Raw genomic sequence first — 20,222 nt, 5'->3', positions numbered from 1 at the left:
TGACTCAGTATCAACAATTCACACCACGTGCTATTAATACTCACTGTGGGCTCCCACAAACTACCCAAAGCTTGGAGGCAAAAAAAAAAAAAAAAACCCAGAAACGTTTTTTCCTTTCTGGAAGCCAGGAGGTCAAATGCATGTGTTGACATGGCTGCGCCCTTGCGGAGGCTCTCAGGAGATTCCCTGAGCTCTCCAACTTTTGGCGGCTGCTGGCTTCCTGAGCTATGACCGAAGACCTCTTGGTTCTGCCCGTGGTCACGGTTGTCACGGCACCCTCTTGTGTTGCTGAGCTTGCCTCTGATTCTTCCTAAGGGTTCACGAGGTTGCATTTAGGATCCTCACAAAGGCGCGCGGAGAGTGCAGACACCTAAACAAGGACAAGGCTTCCTATCGGAGCTGCTGCCTCCACAGAACCTGGAAGGGAATAAGCCACAGGAAGTGGAAGAGGCAGTGGGAAGTGTGAGTGACCCCCAGGCCTGGGAGTCACTGGAGCGAGGGAGCAAACAGTGGTTAAGGAGAGGCCGGGGTCAGGTGTGGTGGCCTTTAGTCTCTGCACGAGCCAGCCTGGGCTACCGAGCTCAAAACTGACCCAGGATCTGGTAAGTGGGGGGTAGAGGTGTCTTTGGAATTTGTTTCCATTCTGTCTTGGTGGAGAACTTGGAATGTGGTCATGGGTGGCAGACGTGGTTCCCCTGGAACTGACCTGAGGCCCTACCTAAGCCAGTTGAGGTGAGTGAGGTCTCTGGCTTTCCAGGGCTCCCTTCTGGGGGTTGTGTTGCCAGGGTGGGCTCTGAGAGATATTCTTGCAGCTCCCACAGGGGCCAAACCCCAACTGCCACCACCTTTCATTTTTCATTCATTCATTCATTCATTCATTCATTCATTCATGTGTTAGTACCTCACAGAGAAGCATTTTGCCCTCAGAAAAAAACCTACTTCCCAGACAGTACACCTGCCCTCTCCAATGGCCGGCATCACGAACACACTACGCGCTGACCCTCAAACCCTCACAGCTTTCTTCCTAGGGAGAACTGACCTCTGGAAGAATGAGAGCACCAGCTGGGAACAGCCTGGTTCACCCGGGAGTCAGGATTCCAGGGGAGACCCAGCAATCCCTGCGCAGGGCATGCATATTGAGGGTTGCCCTGAAGATCAGAGTGCATACAGGCTCAGAGAGAGGAGGCCCTGCCGTCCTTGTGCAGAACAGGGTCCTGGTCCCCTACTCTCCCCTGTCCTGGACACTGAATTGCTCTGGGCTCCTGTAAGAATGTGGCTGACCATCTGCTCTGGGCTCACACTTGACTTGAGGGCACTAAGACCTATCATAACCTTTAGAGTTTCCTACTATGGCCCGAGGGGCATGCTAACTCTAGCAGAGTTTCAGAAATAGTGGGGTTTGGAAGACGGACTCAGAGCTTAGGTGAACCAAAAAGACGAGGCTTCCCTGAGGAAGACAGCTGCGCTGATCTGGAGGTGTGCTCAGGCAAGGTCTGTGCTTGAGCAGGGGACAATCACGCCTTATGGCTTGTTGGCGCTGAACGAGGTGGTAGGTGGACAGGGACTGCACCTGGGTTCTGCAGGGCCCGATGGCGCTCAGCTGAACTTCGCCAAGGGGGCACGACACAGGTTGGGTCACCACACTCAGGATGGAGTCCTGGGCTCTGAGGAGCTGCCAGAGACGTGCGAGAGGACAGGAGCTCCGGGTTCCCAAGCCATAGGTATTCCTGAGTCCTGATGACACCAAGCCTAATAGAAGGCCTCAATCTTTCTTCCTCCCGCCTACTTTTAGTCTCCTCCACCCGCCACCCTTCCAGGGTCCCCGCACCTCCTCACTGCGCTGCTCCCTTGCCCTCAACAAGCTGCGTGGCCCCTCCGCAGCATCTCAGCTTCCCGGGAGGTGAATGTAGCAATCAAACGCACTAAGGTAGGGACACCTGCAACACCCAGAACTAACAAAGGACGGACGTGTACCCTGGCTAGTCGCGGGGTGTTCGAGCGGCGCAGGGGCCGGGCCCCCCAATCACTCAGCGTTGAGGTCTAGGAGGGGCGGGGCCTGGGGCGGCTCGGGTCCTTTTGTCTGCAGCCCCGCCCCGCCCCGCCCCCACGCGGGCCCGCGGCGCGCGGCAGACACGAGCGGCTGACACGAGCGGCCGCCGCTGGCGGAGGCTGCGCGCCGCAGACCCGGGCGGTGCGAGCGCGATGGCGGCGGCGGCGCGGGGCTCGGGCTAGCTGCGGGCGGCGCGGATGGCGGGCGGCGCGGGCTGGGCGGGCGCCCCCGCGGCTCTGCTGCGCTCCGTGCGCCGCCTGCGCGAAGTCTTCGAGGTGTGCGGCCGCGACCCCGACGGCTTTCTACGCGTGGAGCGCGTCGTGGCGCTCGGCCTGCGCTTCGGCCAAGGCGAGGAGGTAAGGAGCTCGCGCGCGTCCCCATGCTGGGGGAACCGCAGGGACCCCGTGCTGTCACACCCCGGGCCTGTGCGTCACATGGCACGCTCGCGGTGACCGGCCTGTGCACCTGCCCTTCCCTCCGGGCCATCCCCAATCAGAGGAGCTCTTAAATCTAGCCTTTGGACACCCCATCCCACACAAATCAAGTCGCAGGGGTATGTGTGCACCGCACCAGGCCTAGGGGTGACAGAGACAAGCAAGGGTGATCTGCAGCCTCTGGTCCTTAGCCGCACCTACCCAACCTAGAACAGAAGGAGATATCTGCTTGGGGCCACCCTGGATTCTGGCCCAGTTCCTAGTGACCTCTCACTCAAGCTAGATGGGCAGGCCCGACTGGCAGCGGGCTGTGCTGCCCGCAGTGGGGCCAGCCAGGACCAAGCTGGGGAGTGGTTAGCTGAGCCTCTGGTGTTGATGTAAGGTCGCATGGGTGGCACAGAGCAGAACTGTGGGCGCTGTTAGTCTGTCTAGAATGGCAGGATCTGAACTGCCAGTGTGTGATGAATAACTGGCCATGGAGCTAGTGTCCGTGACTGAGGGGAGGACAGGGCACTGTGTGCATGCAGCCCCGCCGTGGTCAGCATCTCCTGGATTCAGAAGCCCCTGCTGAGCTGTGGGTTTCCAAGGCCATCTGAGACCTCAGGCCCTATGTGGGGAGCTTAGGACCTTGGTCTCCAGTGGGTACTGGGTGGCTCTGTTCTCAGGACAGGTCAGAATGGCATTTTAGAACATGGGAGGGAGGAGCTGGGCTGGTGCCTTCTTGTCACCTGACAAGTGTAAGGTTAATAACAAACCCTTTCTAGGTAGCTGGGCACTGGCTAGAACCTGGGAATCCCCAAGAGCAGAAGGTGTAGGAGGGAGGCAGGTGTGGGTCCCCCATCCCAGGAAGCCCATTCTTTACCCTTCCCTGCTTTCCTCGGGGCATTTGCCGCTGCTACCTCTGCTTTTCTTGTACAGAGGTTAGCAAAATCTCTCTTCTTGGCCATCATCTCCCACTGGAGCAGGCTGAGCATCTCCTAACACAGGAGGCCGCAGGCTGAGCATCTCCCTAGCACAGGAGACCACAGGGTATGTAGCCCCTAGCACAGGAGGCCACAGGCTGAGCATCCCTTAACGCGGGAGGCCACGTGCTGAGCAACCCTAGCACAGGAGGCTGCAGACTGTGCAGTCCCTAGCACAGGAGGCTTCAGGTTGCTGGTGTGGAACCTCCTCCTTGCTTTGGCTGGAATCTGGAATTCCAGAATCAGAGACCCTCAGATATAGGAATGGCCTCACTGCAATCTCTGGCAGTCGGCCAAAGCCCTGTAACCATATCCCCAGGCTGGACAGACCCCTCTTGTCCTTAGATCCTCCTCCCTCTATACTTCAGAAAGAAACCTACTTGTCATTTACTCATCGTGTTTCTGCATGGGGACTCACCTGGGTTTCCCTTCTGCACCGTAGCCTTTAACGATCTGCCCTGTGCCTTCTTACGCTGAAGCCATTTCCAGCTCCAGCCCATGCAGCGGAGGCCAGGTTTCCGCCGATGTCACTGATGCATTGTCTGACTGTTTTCCTAGCACTGGCAGGGCTGGACCTGGTCAGTCCACACTCTGGGGAGGGGCTGCCTTTTCGGTGTTTCTGCACACTCTACTCACACCAGGTTTCTTGCTACTAAAACCTTAGGGATCTGTTTGAAAACTTCAGCCTAGGTAGAGCTCCTCCACCCTGGGGCTGGCCAGTGATTCCCTTTCTTACTAAGTTATGTGGACAGTCGAAAATAGATCGGTTATAGTCCTGTCCCCCAGGGAGGTGACACTCTGGTCGCCTCCTTCACGAGCTACTCCTGTGCTTAGATGTAGCTTTCTCCATGAAATGAGGTCATACTGCACCATGTATTCTAACCTAGCCCCTCCCTCAAGTGATCCTCACATAAACTATCATATTTATTATGCAGACCCTTTCCATGTTTCTCTATTTAGCCCCCAAATGTCCACTTCTGACTTTTTTTTAAAGCTCATTCTCTCTCTCCAGGACTGTGTAGTGCACCTGATCCACGTGTCTCTGGCCCAGTCCCCTCCTGGGTCCAGACTTTAAAAGCGTCAGGCCTATTGTCTCTCATTATTTCCTTAAATCTAAGCCTGTGGCTCTTCCCTCTTTCCTGCTCAGCTTCATCTTGCTTGCTCCTAAGCTCCTCCATCCTCACTGCTGCCAGAGGCAGCTCTAGCTGTCTGTGCGCGAATCCTCCCGCAAGGGGCAAGGGAGAATGCGGGGACGCAGGGCAGGACCACGGACAGGGCCTGGGCTCCGCGGGGCTGTTCTGCGGTTCTGCTATCTCCATACGGAGGACCGTGAAAAACACAGTTTACCACACATCAAATTCTCAAATACACCGAAGCACTGCTCCTCAAAATAGGGTTCCTTCCAAAGTGCTGTGGGCTCAGACTGTTTCGATCGTGTTTGCTTACACATCTGCCTGTGACATTGATTCCCAACCCATTGGTGCGCGAGAGACAATGATTGATCATTTGTTAGACATGAGGGTCACTGTCTACATTTTACTAACTGCGCTGGCTACCAGGGAGATCAGGATCAAACACAGTAGGTTTGAGAGTATGAAACAAATACCCATGAGAGCATCCGTAAGTACATGAATTAATAATGCAGAAGTCCCCCATACAGGAGAATGGGAGGAGCTGATGTCCTCAGGTGGTAGAGTGCTTTGCTGTCATGTGTGAACCCTGGATTTGATTCTCAGAGCTACATTCAAAAACAAAACAAAAACAAAAGAATGGATATGGCTGCATAAGATTGGACCAGTCAAAATCTTGCCATGGGGTGCGGGGGAACTCCCAAGGCCCCAGCCCTCCATCAACGTTTATAGGCAGTTAATAGTGCCTATGGGGGAGGGCTCATGAGGACTCTCTTGCTCTAAAGATCTGTAGACAGTTGATGGCTGCTGGGGGAAGAGGAGCCGTTTTCTTTAAAGATGTAGCCACTGGTAAGAAGGCCTCTCACCCGTGTTCCTGTAAGCAACCCTGGTGGAATTCATTGCATAATCAAGATGAGAAACAGGGGTGGGGAGGACATGCGGGGGGGAAAGGTGGTTCATTAGGAAGAGGATGGTTAGTGGGAGGAGGGCAAGAGGTTCGTGGAGGATGAAGTGATGGAAATACATCCCGTACATGTACCAGAATATCATAACCAATCTCATCACGATGTATATCAGTACAGGTTAATAGAACAAAAATATAGAGTCAGACATGGCATCACACACCTGTAACCCTAGCACTTGGAAGGCAGAGGCAGGAGGATCAGACATTCAAGGTTGGGGCTGGGAAGTTGGCTCAGCAGGTACAAGCTTGCTACAGAAGCCTGGTGTCCTGAGTTCAGTCCCCCGGATCCCACAGTGGAAGGAAAGAGATGTGAATCCTGAAAGTTGTCCTCTGAGTGCCACGTGTGTGTCCACACACACATCATGAGAAAGAGAAACTCAAGGCCATCCTTGGTTACATAGGCAATTCGTGGCCAGCCTGGGATAATGAGACCCTGTCTCCAAAGGGGAAGAAAGTGCTCGCTCTGGCAGAACATATAGTAAAATTGGAATGATCCAAAGATTAGCCTGGCTCCTGTGCAAGGATGACACGCAAATTCATGAAGTGTTCCATATTTAAAGTAAATAAACAAACATATAATCTGTGTGCGATAATTCCTCATCGCGGAGGGGAAGCTTGACTCCCCACCCTGGGTATGAGCTATGCCTTGACTTCCTAGGAATCCGGCAGGATAAGAGGGGAAAGGGCAACTTGATAGGGAGAAACCTGGCAAATACCACCCCAGAAGGTCACCAAGGTCAATGCCAACCCTCACTGTGAAGGGACAAGAGAACTCCACTCAGCTCACAACTGTGGTGGTGTGATTGTTCTAAGAGAAACAGCAGACAACCCCACACACACCACCTGAGGACATCCTACCAGGTTCTCACCAGAGCTCCTTAACATGGCCAAGGGGAGTGAAGGGTGTCTAATTGTGTCATCCTGCATGAGTCCTGGACAAGAAGAGGACATTAGTTAGACAGTCAGGAGGTCTGAAGTATGGGCTTCATTGATCATGTCGTGTGTCGACCAGATGGGCCTCCTGTGGCCCCCTGATTTGATAACCTAAGATCTTGGTGCCACCCTGAGGTCTCTGTCAATGATACGATTGTTCCCAGGACACAGGCTGTAGATCAGGAGGAAGCACTCAGCCTTCCTGCCCCTGTCTCTTTTGCTGGGATCTCTGCAGGATGTGTGAAGCTGCAATGAAGAAGAATTTGATTTTCCAGACTTCCAAAGCAGCAAGAGGTACCCTCGGAGGGTGTAGTGGGTAGGGGACCCTGAAGCGAGCAGGCTTCCATGCAGTCCCCTGGATCTCTGGCCTGTGGGATGGAAGTTTACCACATACTGCAGGGGTGCAGAGCGGCCTTCAGGCCCAGCCCAGCCCAGCGATTAGGCCCAGGAGCTCTCCCCAGCACAGAAGCAGAGGAGGAGAAAGGAGATGGGGCTGTGGAAAGAGATGGAAAGAGGGGTCTTTGCCTGGGGATGCAGCACTTAAATCCAGCTGGGCCAGGTTAATCCTGTGGCCTGCCCAGGTCTGGTGGCTCCACAGGAACACCCCAGCTGTCTCTTCCGTCTTCTACCCATTCATCGTTTCCTGTACCTGCGTGTCTGCTTTGCAGGTTCGTCCACCCACCTAGCCACCTGCCAGCAATTCCTCCATTCCTTCTTCATTGTGTGCTCACCCGCTGTCTCAGGCAGGGTTTCTGTTGCTCTGATGAAACACCACAACCAAAGCGTCTTGGGGAGGAAAGGGGTTACTGGGCTTACACTTCCTTATCATTGTTCATCACTGAAGGAAGTCCGGACAGGAACTCAAACAGGGCAGGAACCTGGAGGCAGGAGCTGATGCAGAGCCTGTGGAGGGGTGTTGCTTACTGACTTGCTCTCCATGGCTTGCTCAGCCTTTTTTCTTATAAAACCCAGGACCACCAGCCCAGGATGGCACCATCTACAATGGACGGGGCCCTCACCCATCAATCATTAATTAAGAAAATGCCTTACACGTTTCTGTAAAGCCTGATCTTTACATTGTATTTTCTTATTCAAAAAATTTTATTTTATGTGCATTGGTGTTCTAATGTGTGTCTATGTGAGGGTGTCAGATCCCCTGAAACTGGAGTTACAGAGTTGTGAGCTACCATGTGAGTGTTGGGACTTGAACTCCGGGTCCTCTGAAAGAACAGCCAGTGGCTCCTAACTGCTGAGCCATCTCTCCAGCCTGGAGGCATTTTCTTTTCTTTTTTCTTTTTTTGGAGGCATTTTCTTAACTGAGATTTCTTCCTCTCAGATGGCTTTAGCTATGTTAAGTTGACATGAAGCTGTCCAGCCACCCACCCTTCTGTAGCCATCTGACTGTCCATTCATCCCCCCACTGAACTCCAATCCAGTATTTGCTGCTGGAGTACATCAGGACAAATACAGACTCGGGGCGGGACTGGCATTTCCATGGGGTGCCGAGTGGTTGGTTGTGTGTAGGAAAGTCACAGGAAGGGCAAGGAGAGTGAGAACTCAGACCCGAACAGGGGCAGATGGTGACCAGAGGGACAAAACAGGACTGCCTGGTTCTTATGTTGGAAGGACAGCAACATCCCAGCACATGCTGTCCTGGCCAGCATGAACTATTTTTGTAATTTCTCACGTCTACAGGCTGTTAGTGGTGGTAGGACTGGAGTCGTCCTGACAGGAGCTGCAGCCTGGATTAAAAAGTATCCAAGGGTGCTTGTTAGGGCCGTCAGACCCATCTGCCTCTCTGTAAAGTAAGTTCACAGAGCTGAAGAGATGGCCTAGTGATCGCTGCTCTTGCAGAAGACTTGGTTTGGTTCCCAGGACTCCATGACAGCTCACAGCCAGCCTGTAACTCCAGTTCCTGGGGATCCAGCGCCCTCTTCTGGCCTTCCTGAGCACTAAACTCCACTAGCTACGCAGGCAAACATTCATACGTGTAAAATTTTTTTGTTGCTTTTCATGTGTATAGGTGTTTTGCCTGTGTTCATATCTGTGTACCATGTATGTGCCTGGTGCCCAAGAAGGGCAGAAGGGGTATGAGATTCCTGGAATCTGGAGTTATAGATGGTTATGAGCTGCCATGTGGAGCAGGGAATTGAACTCAGGTCCTTTATAAGAGCAACCAGTGCTCTTAACTGCTGAGCCATCTCTCCAGCCCAGATTTTTTTTTGTTTGTATGTTTGAGACAAGGTTTCTCTGTGAAACCCTGGCTGTCCTGGAACTCATACTGTAGACTAGGCTAGCCTCAGATGCAGAGATCCACCTGCCTCTGTCTCCTGAATGCTGGAATTAAAGGAGTACGCCACCACCGCCCAGCTTAAAATTTTTAAATCATCTTTCAAAAAGGATTCATAAACTGGAGGTCAAGGCCATTCTTTGAGGGTTTGTTTGGAAGGCTAGAGATAAGAAACACACATTCAGGGCTGGAGAGATGGCTCAGTGGTTAAGAGCATTGCCTGCTCTTCCAAAGGTCCTGCGTTCAATTCCCAGCAACCACATGGTGGCTCACAACCATCTGTGATGAGGTCTGGTGCCCTCTTCTGGCCTTCACGCATACACACAGACAGAATATTGTATACATAATAAATCAATAAATATTTAAAAAAAAAAGAAAAGAAAGAAACACACATTCAACCTACTGTAGGCTTACTGCACTCTTGTGTGAGTACCCTGGACTACCCAGGTATCTATGCTGCCCTGAGTCCCAGAATGCCCCTGTCTCCCTTTCTTTCTTTTTTAAATTAATTATTTTTTATTTTATCTGCATTGGTGTTTTGTCTGCACGTATGTCTGTGTGAGGGTGTCAGATCTTGGAGTTACAGACAGTTGTGAGCTGCCATGTGGGCGCTGGAATTGAACCCGGGTCCTCTAGAAAAGCAGTCAGTGCTCCTAACTGCTGAGCTATCTCTCCGCTTCTCCTGTCCCTTTCTGCGTGGTACTTTCTACTGCAGGCTCCCTTGCGCAAGAGCAGAGTTCTTTCAGCCTCCACTGGTGGTTTCTATGGACAGAAAGACTAAGGAACGGACACATTCATCCTTCAGCAGCCAGAAGATCTGGGAGCTGAAGTGACTTGGGCAGGACCCACGGTGAACACAGGTCCTTCTGGTTCCAAAGCTGCCTTCTTACTGGTGCAAGAGCTGCCGTCGTAGGCTCTCGGAGGTGGGGGATGGGAGAAACCGCAGCAGAGGGTTCATTGGCTTTCCGAGGCTAGAGTGGCCGGGTAGGAGGCAGGACTGAGCGGAAATAGCGTGGGATCTGTGACCCCTTTTGGAGTGCCGCAGTCAAAAGGGAAGACAAGAAGCTGGCCCAGGGGCCCACAGGATTTGAGGCTTGGGGTTGGGGAGGCTGCCAGTAGCCACACCCTGTTCTGTTTCCTTGGGCCAGAGGAGGTTTTCTCAAGGTGCTCAGCATTCTGCCTTCCCACGAGCTCACTCCTCAGTAGGCAGCCTGTTCCATGTATCCCACTTGCATCTTAGCGCTAGCCAATTGGCTCTGCCTTGGGCTGGGGAGGCCGCTGGCTGCTGGCATGTCCCAGACTGTGGTACTCCAAGAAGTTACTCTGCGGTCTGCCCCCTTGTGCAGTGGGACTGCTGGCCGCAATGCTTGCTGGGTCCTTACCACTGCGCTGGCATGCTGTGGGAGCGCAAGTGACCGATGGGCAGGGTGTCCGTTTCCCTTCCCACATGTTGTTTCTAGAGCCTCCTCCGTGTCACACTGGTGCCTACAGGATCCACAGATAAACAGGACATTCCTGACCTTAGAGAGCTCCCTAATGGGGCAGGAAGGCTAGGGGAGAAACCTGGGTGGGTTTTTTGTTTGTTTGTTTGTTTGTTTGTTTTGGGGGGGTGAGTTGGTGGCTTTTTTAACTTTTGTGTGTGAGTGTGATTTTTATTGACAGTTTGTACTTGGAAATGTTGATGGAGAACAGTGTGACGCTTCTGTACATACATGTATTGTGGAATAAGCAAATCAAGCCATTAACCTACTTCCTCCCGTTCTCGGCATTTCGATTTCTGGTGAGAACATTGAAAACCCGCTCTTGGCGTATGAAATTAGCGCAGCCACCTGGCAGGCAGTAGATGGTCAGGGCCTAGTCCTCCTGTCTAACCAGACCATTTTCTGACCCCTTCACCCAGTAATCCCTTTTGCTGGTGTAAGCCGATGAACTGGGTCCTGGCATGGTGGAGTCCCAGGGCTCAGCCCTCCCGAGATGACACCCTCCAGAGGATGGAAGGAAGGTGGGGGATACTAGGGCCTATGTCTGTTCCCACTGGCTGAGCCTCCTTTGGCCCTGCTCACTGTCCCAGGGATTGGACTGTGGTGTGGGTGTCTCGGAGCCCCTGACCCCAGCTGCACACTGTCAGCCATTCCCCCCCTCCACCATTAGGATTGAACCCAGGGCCTTCAGCGTGCCAGGCAAAAGCAGTGACATTGAGCTACACCCTCAGCCCTAAATTTTCATTTTTAACTACGGCTGTGGCTGTTGTTACTGTGTGTGTGCGCGCGTGCGCGCACGTGTGTGTGTGTGTGTGTGTGTGTGTGTGTGTGTGTGTGTACATGCCCGCGTGTGCATTCGTGCAATGCTGAGAACTTGGTCTACTACTGAGCTGTCCCCACCCTGTCTTCGGAGGTTTGCCCCTCACCCCTCTCCTACCTAAAGCTCATGGATTCTTCCCTTTCTGACAGGCTGTTATCCAGGTCACTGTTCTTGATGCTCAAGGGTTTCCTTTGCTTTGTTTTAGTGTAGAATCATAACATTTTGATATTTTTATTTGATATAATCTTTTCTAATTTATGGTGCTAAGGCTGGAACCCATGGCATTTACCACAGACCCACATCCTAGCCCATCACTGCCTTGCTTTCGTTGTTGTTTTGTTTGAGACAGGGTCTCATGTGACCCAATTGGCCTCAAACTGCAGCCAAGGATGACTTTGTCCTTCCAGTCTTCCTTTCTACACCTCCCAAGTGCTGGGATTACTGGCATGGGCCACAGATTCTGTTTAGGTGCTGTGGGCTGAACCCAGGACTTTTGTATGCTAGGTGACAATCTACCAAATAAATCACACAGTTAGCCCCTCATTTCCCCTCTCCCCTTTTGGGGGGGTTTGAGACAGGGTTTCTCTATGTGGCCTTGGCTGTTCTAGAACCACTCTGTAAGCCATGCTGGTCTCGAACTCACAGAGATCCACCTGCTGGGGTTAAAGGCGTGCACCACCATCACCCACCTCTCATCAGTCTCTTTAAAAGAACTCCCTGAGGCTGGAATTATATCTCAGTAGTGTGTTTGCTAGCCTGTATGATACCTGGGGTGTGACCCCCAGCACCACAAAGATGATAGTGGATGGAGAGAGAGAGAGAGAGAGAGAGAGAGAGAGAGAGAGAGCTCTGACATTCTCTAACATTTATGGGATTTATGTTTATTTATAGACAAAGTCATGCTGTGTTGTTCAGGCTGACCATGAACTCACAATTCTCCTGCCTCAGCCTCCTGAGTGCTGAGATTATTGGTATGCAACACACTCCTGTTTCCATTAATATGTTTTAAAGTACATAGCTCTGTTTCAGGGTCTTTAATAAATATTACTTTTAACCCACTAACTTAGACAGAAAAATATTAAAAATTAGTATCTAGGAATTATACTTTTTTTTTTTTTTGGTTTTTTGAGACAAGGTTTCTCTGTAGCTTTGGAGCCTCTCCTGGAACTAGCTCTTGTAGACCAGGCTGGCCTCGAACTCACAGAGATCCGCCTACCTCTGCCTCCCGAGTGCTGGGATTAAATGCATGTGCCACCACCGCCCGGCTGTGTTTATTTGTTTTTAAATTAATTTATTTTTCCTTTTTTTTTTTTGATTTTTCGAGACAGGGTTTCTCCGTAGCTTTTGGTTCCTGTCCTGGAACTAGCTCTTATAGACCAGGCTGGCCTCGAACTCACAGAGATCTGCCTGCCTCTGCCTCCCGAGTGCTGGGATTAAAGGCGTGCGCCACCACCGCCCGGCTTTATTTTTCCTTTTTTTTTTTTTTTTTTTTTTTTGGTTTTTCGAGACAGGGTTTCTCTGTGGCTTTGGAGCCTGTCCTGGAACTAGCTCTGTAGACCAGGCTGGTCTCGAACTCACAGAGATCCGCCTACCTCTGCCTCCCGAGTGCTGGGATTAAAGGCGTGCGCCACCATCGCCCGGCTTTTATTTTTCCTTTTTATGTGTATGGGTGTTTTACAGGCATGTCTATTCACCATGCACACATAGTGCCTATAGAATCCAGAAGAGGGCATCAGATCACCTGGGAGTTACAGGTGGTGTGAGCCACCATGTGGGTGCTGGGAATTGAACCCAGGACCTCTGGAAGAACAGCCAGTGCTTTTAACTGCTGAGCCATCTCTCCAGCCCCCATTGCTTGTTTACTTGTTTGTTGTTTTTGAGACAGGGTCTTGCTATGTATTGCTGACGGCCTCAAACTCACAGAGCCCTGTCTACCTGTCCAATAAGTGCTGGGGTTAATGGTGTGCGCCACCACATCTGGCCCCTTATTGGAGCAGGCTTTCTTTGGGGCCGCCAACCAGCTCCCAAATCATGACACGGAAACCTATTATTAGTTGTGAATGCTCGACTTTAGCTTAAGCCCATCCTACCAGCTCTTGTAACTTATTTTAGCCTGTTTTCTTTTCATCTATGCTTTGCCTCGGGGCTTTTTACCTTTCATTCTGTGTGTCCTACTCCTTGTCTGGCTGGCTGCTGCCTGCCTGCCTAGTTGTCTGTCTGTCTGGCTGGCTGGCTGGCTGGCTAACTGGCTGGCTGGCTGGCTAGCTGTCTGACTGTCTGTCTGTCTGGCTGTCTGTCTGGCTGACTGACTGTCTGGCTGGCTGACTGGCTGGCTGCCTGTCTGGCTGGCTGGCTGGCTGACTGACTGACTGTCTGGCTGGCTGACTGGCTGGCTGCCTGTCTGTCTGTCTGGCTGGCTGGCTGGCTGGCTGACTGGCTGGCTGGCTGGCTAGCTGTCTGACTGTCTGTCTGTCTGGCTGTCTGTCTGTCTGGCTGTCTGGCTGACTGCCTGGCTGGCTGTCTAGCTGACTGACTGTTGTCTGGCTGTCTGGCTGTCTGGCTGACTGACTGTCTGGCTGGCTGTCTGGCTGACTGACTGGCTGGCTGTCTAGCTGGCTGACTGGCTGGCCCTGGGCATCTCCCTCTTTTTCTCTCTCTTCTCTCTTCTACTTATCCTCTCTGCCTGCCAGCCCTGCCTAGCCCTCTATTGCCTACCTATTGACTGTCTAACTTTTTATTAGACCAATCAGGTGCCTTAGACAGGCAGAGCAACACGTCTTTACATCGTTAAACAAATGCAGCGCAGATAAATACAACACATCTTTGCCTAGTTAAACAAATATTCCGCAACACACCTATTATTACTATTATTATTATTTAGTTATATGTTACTGGCATTTAGGAATATAGTTTATTTTTGCCAGCTTGTCTCCTATTTCATCACTAGTATGAATTCATTTATTCTAGTCATTCTCCAGTTGATTTTTTTGGATTTTCTAGGTAAACGCGTCCTCTTCAAAGATAGTTAATGCCTTTCTTCTGACATGCAAGACAGGATGAGCATGGGAGACATGTCCTTTGTGGCATGAGGAAGGGAGGCATGTTGGGACATTGGCCACACGGCCCCAGCCAGAGTCAGGAGAGCAGGCTAAGCTAGGGTAGGGGACTGGGTGCTGCTACCACAGTGGCAGGCAGCGTTGGGTGGGAGGTGACAGTTACGGCTGAGGTTGGGCTGATGTAGAGGGAAGGGGGTGGCAATAAGCAGTCAGGTGTCTTAGCTGCAGATCTGTTGAGACTTCAGCACACCACACAAGATAACCAGGATGGAAGTACACGGCAGAATGGACAGGTTGATGCTAGGCTTGGGTGTCAGGCTCTAGCCTTGGGTACAGAGTTGGCTGGCATCCAGAGCAGCCGTGGAGCCCAGATAGCTCCTTGCCCTCTGCAGTGGTCTAGACTGTTGGTCAAGCCAGTAGGTGTGAGGGCTGGTGGGGGCCGGCGGAGTCAGGGCTTCGTCATTTTTTTCTTATCACGTGAAAAGCGGGGTGAACCTGAGAGACGGCTCAGCAGGTAGACATTGCATGCGGGCCCCACAGCCCAAGTTTGATCCCTGGATTGTACAAGGTGGCAGGAGAGAGTTGACCTCTGACCTCCGCATCTACATTCATACACACGTACACTTTTTTACTGAGGTGACTATAACTTATCACCATTAAATGTCATGTTGGTAGTTGGCTTCTCCTGCCCTGGCCTTTTTTGGTTTTATGGAAGAGCAGAAAGCTCATTGTGGTAAATGACTTCTCAACAGCTACTAAATGGTTTTTTGCCACAATTGCTGTTTTTCAGTTGACGCGGAGTTGGTGAGTCTGGAGTGGGGACATGTGTTTGTGTTTTCAGTATTTGACTGGTGATGGCAGTGGGATCTGCAGTTCAGGGCGATCTTTGAATGTGTGTGCAATCCCAGACCAGAAAGAGTGACATAAGATCTTTTCTCAAACAAAACAAAACCAACCAAACTAAAACAAACAAGAAAGCAAAGAGGAAAGAGTTCTCTGAAAGCACTCGTCTCTGCTCCCGCACCTGAAGTCGGGGTTTTCCGGCCAGATGTGAGGTCCTGGCCTGGGAGCCCGCAGGGCTCTGTGGCCCACACTCCCTAAGCAGGGAATTATTTCCTTTGGTCGCTCTCTGTGAGACCGAGCACTGTGTGTACCAAGGGTATGGCCAGCGTTAGTGAACACCTGAGTGAGTGATTAGACGAAGTGCCGGGCCAGCCCAGAGACTGCCTGCTCGGTTTGGTCCTGTAAACGTGGGGTTTACAAGCCGTCTCCTCTGCTTCCCCAGACACCAGTGAAGCTTTTGGGAGGCTGATGGCTGTTGGGGTCCATTACTTGAGGTCTGGGATTGGAGAGACCACAGTGGACTCTGAATTTGGCAACCTGCCGGATGTGTCCTCCAATCCGTTAGCCTTGTCTGTGACATGGGGCTCCCCTCTGCAGATGTGGGGTGGCCAATGTGCACGTGAGCGAAAGAATGAGGACCACGCGCTTGGCACAGGACAGGAGTGACATGTCCTAAGCCCCTTGTTCTGGGAGTGTAACTGTGGACCCCATGGCCTTAGGCACTTTTAGAAGGGGCAGTAACACAGGATGGACTCAGACCCTTGGGGATGGGCCACAGTGGCATTGCTTCTACAGATGCCAGCCATGTGACCCAAGGCGGCGGTGGCAGCAGTGGCGGCGGCGGCGGCGGTGGCGGTGGTGGTGGTGGCGGTGGTGGCGGTGGTGGTGGTGGCGGTGGCGGTGGCATGGCAGGTACAGGGTAGGGTGAATTGGTGGTATCACATAGAATGGTGGTGCTGCCACTCAGCATGGCAGGTGCACAGTAAATTGAATGGGTGGTGTCATGTGTCACATGGATGATACAGAGCTCTTATGAGTTCTGGCTTCACTTTCTAACAGGTTGGTGTCAATTTGCCCTTGGTGTTCTCATCAGTGGAAATGGGCCTAATAATAGAAACTGCTCCATAGACTTGTGCAGCGTGTCTGGATTGACTCAGTTCATGCTCTTAGGAGTACCAGGCTCAGAGTAACTGTTTCTGTTGCCGGCTATTATTGTGTCATTATTATCATTACTATGACTCTGGGGACCCCACTCTGGGGAGGTTGGTGTGGTGGGAGGGGCTGGTAGCAGGTGAGTTATTACATACCACAGAGGATGCCAGTCTGCCCTGGGGGAAGAGGATAGGTAGGGGTGATGGCACAGCCTTCTGTTGTTGCTGGGACTATTTCCCTCCCCACACCTAACTGCCCTGAAATCAGCTCAGAAAACCTGAGTATGCTCAAAGACAGGGCCCTCAGAGGAGGCCAACTCTGCCACTCCCTGCCTGGCAGAGTCCAGCAGCTGCTCAGCCCCGTTTGCTCCGTTTCCTCAGGATTTACAGAGGACCTTTGAACGCATAGATTGCAGGGTTTCCCTGCTGGCTGCCAGGCTGAGCAGATCTGAGTTGGGGTTTGTAGCATAGGGCTGTGCCTTCAGAGGGCCTGGACCTCAGTGCGTACCTCTCTCCCGGCCTGGAAGGCCTAAGGCTGTGCCCCAGTGTGTTAGAGGTGCTCCGTGGCTTTGTGTTTCCTGGTCCCTGGGACCTTGCTCTGGCCCTCCCTGCTCTGCCCCGCCTCCTCCCTGCTCTGCCCCGCCTCCTCCCTGCTCTGCCCCGCCTCCTCCCTGCTCTGCCCCGCCTCCTCCCTGCTCTGCCCCGCCTCCTCCCTGCTCTGCCCCGCCTCCAGTCTTCATGCCCGCTTTGGGAGAGGAGATCTGAATTATGAATCAAGGTCTGAATCTTGTATGCGGCCTCTCACCCCATCTGGGGCTGCAGTATCTGCTGGAGAAGGGTTTGCATCTGCAGAGAGCCCTCGCTTGAACAGACCTGAGCTTTTCCTGGTCCCTAAGGGACTTCCCCAGCTGACTTCAGGGCCTCCTGCTATGGAGAAATGGTGGCAGCAACCAAGAGGCAGCTCTGGGTCCTGGCCCTGGTTCCCTGCAGCCATGCTTGGGAGTCCAGAACCACCAGCTTCTTCACTTAGGAAGTTGCTCGGTCACGGAGACCATCCAAAATGTACCCTCCTGAGATGTGTGGGTGTAGTCTGGGTGGAGCTGCCCTAGGAGTTGCTGGCAGTGGGTGATGGGCAGGTAGATTATATGTGCTCACTAAGGACTGGCAACCCCTCACCTAGATTCTGTCTCTGCTGCCACAATGGCCTGCTTAGTGTCATGTGCAAAGGAGAACAGCTGTAAGGGGCAGTGCCCAGGACGTGGAAGGGAGAGGAAGCTCCATGAGCAGGGGCCAGAAGAAGCCAGTGTAAGGCTCTGACTGGCCTTGTGTGTCTCACGCAGACTTACTAATCTGAGAAGGCGTGCATGTGTGTGCGCGTGTGCATGTGATGTACTTGTTTATGTGGATGTGTGCACACGTGAGTTTATGTGCACACATGAGACCCTGCATGCTGAAACCAGAGGTCATGTTCAGTATCTCTTCTCTGTCGCTCCTCACGTGTGTGTGTGTGTGTGGTATATTTCTTTTTCTAAGATGATTACCAGAGCGTTGTTGTTACGGAGAGAGGAGCAATAAAAGGACTGAGGGTGCGTTTCAGTTTACAGCTGGATTCTGAGCAGATTGAGTCTGCCGCGCTTCTCTGGCCCCGCTGTTCCTCCTGTTGGTGTATAGTTATAGTCAGGGCTTATGTAAAAGCGGAAGATAATTAAAAATTTTTTAAAGATTTATTTATTTATTTATACAATTTTCTGCCTCCATATATACCCATACACCAGAGGAGAGCGCCAGATCTCATTACAGATGGTTTGGAGCCACCATGTGGTTGCTGGGAATTGAACTCAGGACCTCTGGAAGAGCAGCCAGGGCTCTTAACCACTGAGCCATCTCTCCAGCCCTGAAGATAATTAAAATTATCGAGGTGTATTCACATACACTGTCAACAGAATACAGCCACATCTTAAATCTCTTTACTCTTTTCCTAAAGATATTGTTTATTATTTGTGAATTTTGTGTGATGTATTTTGATACTTATCTCCCCTTCCCCAGTCCTTCCCAGGCCCACTCAACTATCTGCCCTCTTTTAAATATTTTATTATTATTAATTTTTTTAACCCACGGAGTCCAACTTGTGCCGTCCAAACACTCTCGTGTGGGGCCAGCTTCTGGAGTATCATTTACTTGCGGGGGTCGCACCTTTACGGAAAGCTCCCGCTCCAGGGTCCCATCTGGTGTCTCTTGCTGGTGGCTCCTCAGCTAAGGGTGGGGCTTGTCTCCCCTCCATGTTGGGTTTCTGTCTGACTTGCGCTCACGCAGGTCTTAGGCATGCTGCCACAGCCTCCGTGAGTTCATACCTGCAGCTTCCCTGTTGTGTGCAGAAAATGCTGTTTCCTGTGGTCACCCACTGCCTCTGGCTCTTACACTCTTTCCATCCCCACTTCCAAAATGACCCCTGAGCCTCAGGAGGAAGGGGTGTGACACCCATGTCCCATTTAGGGCTCAGCACTCTCCACTCTTAGTCTGTGTACCTTGACCGGTCCTGGGTCTTTGTGTTAATTGTCATTTGCTACAAAAGCTACTTCTCAGACGAGGGAGAAAGATGCGCTGACCTATGGGTGTAGCAGTGAGCCGTTAGGAGTAGGTTCAGAGGGCACAGCCTTGCCCTCATCACCTCTAACCTCCCTAGTGCCCCAAAAACCCTAGTAGCAGGCACGGATTGTACTCTCTTCTAGACTCAGCTTCAGAATTCAGGATAGGTCTGTGGGTGCCAACTAGAGCTTTGTCAGTCCAAGGATGGCTGGGATTGTCATCTGCTAGGAGAAATTAGAAAGGCAGGTTTGGCTGGGTGATGGTGCACACCTTTAATCCCAGCACTTGGGAGGCAGAGGCAGGCGGATTTCTGGGAGTTCGAGGCCAGCCTGGTCTACAAGAGCTAGGTCCAGGACAGGCTTTAAAGCTACAGAGAAACCCTGTCTCAAAAAAAAAAAAAAAAAAGAAGAAGAAAAAGAAAAGAAAGAAAGACAGGCAGGCTCAAGAGGGCTGGGAATGTGACTCAGCTGGTAGACGGCCAGACTAGCGTACACCAAGCCCTGTCTTTGATCCCCAGCATGGCATGAAGCCAGTCATGAGTGGTGCATGGTGGCATTACCCAGCACTCCACAGGTAGACACAAGATAAGGCTACCTGAGAGCCTTCCTCGGGGGTGGGGGGGATGCAGTCTCCGGAGTGGGAGCCTCCACCCAGCCGAGAGGCCCAGCGTCTCCCAATCTCTGTTCTGTTGGCAGCTCGGAATGGAGGTTTCCATGTCTTCCCTGCCCACAGACAGACTAGGATTGGTGCTTGTGCCTTTGAGCCGTCACCCAGCTGCCTGCACCCTGTGGCCCTCATAGCACACCTGGAGCCTGGTGGTGACTGGGTGACTGGGAGAAGAGGCTATGTTTGTGGTCATGAGGACAGACAGACCTTCACCTTCACATTCCACCTCTCCTTTCGATCCCCACACGGCCCTGGCAGCTCCTCTGGACTGTGGTAGTTCCATCGTGGTCTCTCTACCTCCTCCCCTCTATCATGAGTTTCCAGCACTTTCCTAGGTATGAGCCTGGGTCCCTGGGCCCCTGCTAATCCCTACCCTCACCCCCACCAGAGGGGATAGGGATTTTTCTGGCCCTTCTCCATGGCCGGCCTTCCCTGTCCTCCAGGTCCTCCAGCTCCCAAAGTGACTGCTGGATCCGCAGCTGACTGGTACCACTAGAACCTGCCTAAGCTACTGTCCACCCTCCCATGTCTTCTTGTTCTACCCACCTTTTCTCTGACCCCCTGGCATTGCCCATAGCTGCAAATTTGTGTCCATCCTTTAGGTCCAGCACAGCCACCTCAACTGGTTGTCCCCATGTGAAGTCCCCAGCCCTTTGGACTCTGCTTCGAGTTCCTGCTGTCAGGATTCAGGAACCATCTCTTCTTAAGGGTTACATTATGGTGGCTTCTGTCTTATTTACCCCTGAAATACTGTGAGTCTTCCCTTTTAAAAGAACTGCTTTGCCACTGCCACCGCCACCCTGCTTGAGTTTTAAGATGATCCACTTCCGTTTTTAAATTCAGCCGGTTGAAAAGG

At 52.2% G+C, this 20,222-nt stretch overlaps 1 protein-coding gene and 1 non-coding gene across 3 annotated transcripts in view; both read left to right on the top strand.

The window, feature by feature from the left end:
* The first annotated feature begins 2,126 nt into the window (after positions 1-2,126).
* Positions 2,127-20,222, top strand: part of Rab11fip4 (RAB11 family interacting protein 4) — a 109,986-nt gene continuing 91,890 nt past the window's right edge. For both annotated transcript variants that reach the window (XM_041664326.1, XM_041664324.1), the window contains exon 1: positions 2,127-2,406. In XM_041664326.1, coding sequence (XP_041520260.1) covers positions 2,248-2,406 — 159 coding nt within the window. In that variant the 5' untranslated portion in view covers positions 2,127-2,247. The remainder of the gene's footprint in view (positions 2,407-20,222) is intronic.
* LOC121457256 lies at positions 5,995-6,098 on the top strand. The gene has a single exon (XR_005975750.1). It is a non-coding gene; the product is annotated as a U6 spliceosomal RNA (small nuclear RNA).

This window comes from Microtus oregoni, unplaced genomic scaffold (genome assembly GCF_018167655.1).
Source record: "Microtus oregoni isolate MIOR12 unplaced genomic scaffold, Mior012 000015F_ref0000493, whole genome shotgun sequence".
In the NCBI taxonomy this organism is placed as follows: domain Eukaryota; kingdom Metazoa; phylum Chordata; class Mammalia; order Rodentia; family Cricetidae; genus Microtus; species Microtus oregoni.
The sequence above is the reverse complement of the archived record's forward strand: the minus strand, read 5'-3'. Positions and strand labels throughout refer to the sequence as shown.